The 740-nt window shown below is 51.8% G+C and overlaps 1 protein-coding gene across 1 annotated transcript in view; it reads left to right on the top strand.

Moving 5' to 3' along the window:
* Positions 1-274, top strand: part of SRGAP3 (SLIT-ROBO Rho GTPase activating protein 3) — a gene marked incomplete at its 5' end in the record, with an annotated part of 40,876 nt that extends 40,602 nt beyond the window's left edge. Inside the window, one exon of the mRNA XM_017735216.1 lies at positions 130-274. Coding sequence (XP_017590705.1) covers positions 130-274 — 145 coding nt within the window. The remainder of the gene's footprint in view (positions 1-129) is intronic.
* Positions 275-740: the final 466 nt, after the last annotated feature.

The following is a 740-nucleotide window of genomic DNA, read 5'->3' as shown; positions in this document are numbered from 1 at the left end:
GCGGGGCGGGTGCGGCGAAGCCTCGCTGCAGGAGCAGGGCTCAGAGCCTTGCTGCGGGGAGCCTCTGTGAAAGGAAACGTGTGTGGCCTTGGCCTGGTGCTGTACATACGTGTGTGTGTATGTACATAGGTGTGCACACACCCCATCCATGCAGAAACACTTCCCGAGCTTGCAGTCCTACAGCAGGAGGAGACGGCAGGTCTACGTGTTGGCACTGGAGAACATGCTCAATGTAGAAGTATATATTAAAAACAAAGTGTACAAAATTCAGTGACTTCTTAAAACAGTAGATTTACCTCAGAAACTGGCTCTGAAATGTCCTCTCTTGAGACAGTGGGTTGGTCTGGGTTTCCAAGGCTCTCTGTGCACACATGGAAGTCCACACTGCAGCAGCTGTGCGTCAAGCAATACAAGGCCATCCTGGAATTTATTTTCTGTACTTCTTGGTGTTGAAAAAAAAAAAAACGGATGGGCATACAGTGGGGTCTGTTCACTGCTGGGCTGTGGAGAAGAGCTGGAAATCCATAAATTACCTTGTGTGTCTGGCCAGCTAGAGTCTTTCCAATCCTGAATCCTCAGATGTCTTCATGTGCCCATGATGCCCTGGGCAGCAGGGACAAAGCAAGGTGTGTGCCATGAGTGGGATGGAGTGAAGTGAGTGTCATGAGTGGGGACAGAGTGAGGTGTGTGCCATCACCCTCGCGCCAGGAGGAGGACACTGTGCTGCACCGGGACCGTGG

Source organism: Corvus brachyrhynchos, unplaced genomic scaffold (assembly GCF_000691975.1).
Source record: "Corvus brachyrhynchos isolate BGI_N302 unplaced genomic scaffold, ASM69197v1 scaffold95, whole genome shotgun sequence".
NCBI lineage: Eukaryota > Metazoa > Chordata > Aves > Passeriformes > Corvidae > Corvus > Corvus brachyrhynchos.
This window is presented reverse-complemented; position numbering and strand designations above follow the sequence as displayed.